The 1,830-nt window shown below is 44.6% G+C and overlaps 1 protein-coding gene across 2 annotated transcripts in view; it reads right to left on the bottom strand.

The window, feature by feature from the left end:
* hnrnph3 (heterogeneous nuclear ribonucleoprotein H3 (2H9)) overlaps positions 1-1,830 on the bottom strand; it is a 17,191-nt gene that overhangs the window by 14,990 nt on the left and 371 nt on the right. For both annotated transcript variants that reach the window (XM_020516214.2, XM_020516215.2), the window contains exons 2-4: positions 1,119-1,151; positions 934-1,035; positions 686-841 (exon numbers count right to left, since the gene is read on the bottom strand). In XM_020516214.2, the coding sequence (XP_020371803.1) occupies positions 686-841; positions 934-1,035; positions 1,119-1,151 (291 nt within the window). The remainder of the gene's footprint in view (positions 1-685; positions 842-933; positions 1,036-1,118; positions 1,152-1,830) is intronic.

Genomic DNA, 1,830 nt, shown 5'->3' with positions numbered 1-1,830 from the left:
ACTGATCCCTGACTCCATGCCTGAGTAAAACCTGTAACAAATTTCAGTTCTGATGAAAGACTACAGACTTGAAACATTAAGAGTATCTCACTTTCTACAGATGCTGCCTGACCAGCTGAACATTTCTAGTACAGTATGTATTGGCAAGACCCTCAGTAATGAATGCTCAAGTATCTGACCTGGAAGCAACAAACAACGGCTTTCAACCCACTGGCTCAATAATAGGTTCTGCAATCCATCTGAGATAGTAGGAACTGCAGATGCTGGAGAATCTGAGATAACAGGGTGTAGAGCTGGATGAACACAGCAGGCCAAGCAGCATCAGAGGAGCAGGAAGGCTGACGTTTCGGGCCTAGACCCTTCTTCAGAAATTTCCGTTTAGTTACTCAGCCGAAGCAGGGAAGGTGGAGACAAAAGTGAATGCAGGGCCAGCAAGAACATTTAAACTTAGGTAAGCAGACACTCTGGAAGATAGGGTCCAAGAATGGCAATATTGCCTTCAGTTGTTGGTGGACCCTGTCCCTCCAACCTTAGCTGTTTCATGGTACATAACACTTCTGTTACAAGTAACTTACTGTAATGTGCTGGAGTTTCTGCACATGCTCCATATCGGCCTATTATTCACCTAAAAATCTGATCTAGCCGCATCTGGGCCACTATTCAGTATGCAGAGTTAATTACTGACCTTCGATATATCTGTGGCCCATATACTTCCGATCTTTTGCCAAAGCCTTTTTGAAGTCTTCAGCATTACGCAGATGTACATATGCTTCACCACTTGGACGGCCCTCTTTGGAGGTGGTAAACTGCACTCCATTCACTCCGTTTCGAATATCACATTCTACAACAAAACAGCACAAAGAATTTAACAGTAAAAACATGCAGTGCCTTTAGTAGCAACTGAAATCAGTCTCAATCACTTGAAATGATTACCCGAGAAAAACCGCGCCACTTCTTCTGGTGTACACGACCACGGCAGGCCACGGACTCTGACAACATAATCCTCCTCTTTTGCAGGAATCTCAGGCTCTTTCTCTGTAATCACAAACACTGAATAGGACATACCCAAAGGCTGTGATCGAACAATATAATTTATCATAAATTAAATCAATAACTACCTTCAACTGCTGGCTCCAAGTTGGTAAAGATTTCTGTGAAACAAAAATAGTTGATTAAGTTTCACATCTCAGCAATATTAGTGAACAAATTATTTGCGTTCCAGATCCTTGAAATTTTTGTATTGGGCACTGAATACTTATATCAGATAATCAACAGATTGTGTTGGCAGAATACACTTTCAGTGACTTCATACATTAAAGTTGCAACAGGAGTGGTTTTATTTTCTGCACATCAAGCAGACCCAGAGCACTCCAGCTAGTGCAATATTCGAGAGAAGAGGTCCTTTTCAGATATGCTCATGTCGATGGAGACTTTCAATTCTCTGAAGGCCTCAAATTGCACAGCATGCCGTTGACCACATATATATTCCAACGCAGTTGCAAAACAGCGTTAGCTACCAGAGGTACAGAGGGAGCAGTCACACTATCGTAGGGTCAGTGCTAGTGCAGATCAGAGTTCCCGCTTAAATCATTTCTCCTTCTATGCGGTTCTCCGAAATCGGTGCGCGCTCGGACCGGTTCAGGTCGCCGATACTTATTTCTCAAACTGCAAGTTAGTCAGTGATCCCAGGCTAGAGGTGGCTCGGAGTAGGGCAACTGCTGAGCACGAGGGACATGGGGAAACTAAGGCTGAGGACAGGCATCACGCACACAGGCCTCAACGTGGCGGAGGGCCCACCACCGACATATCCTCTTCACCCCCCCGCCCACC

The sequence above is a fragment of the Rhincodon typus genome, chromosome 20 (genome assembly GCF_021869965.1).
Source record: "Rhincodon typus isolate 14 chromosome 20, sRhiTyp1.1, whole genome shotgun sequence".
NCBI lineage: Eukaryota > Metazoa > Chordata > Chondrichthyes > Orectolobiformes > Rhincodontidae > Rhincodon > Rhincodon typus.
This window is presented reverse-complemented; position numbering and strand designations above follow the sequence as displayed.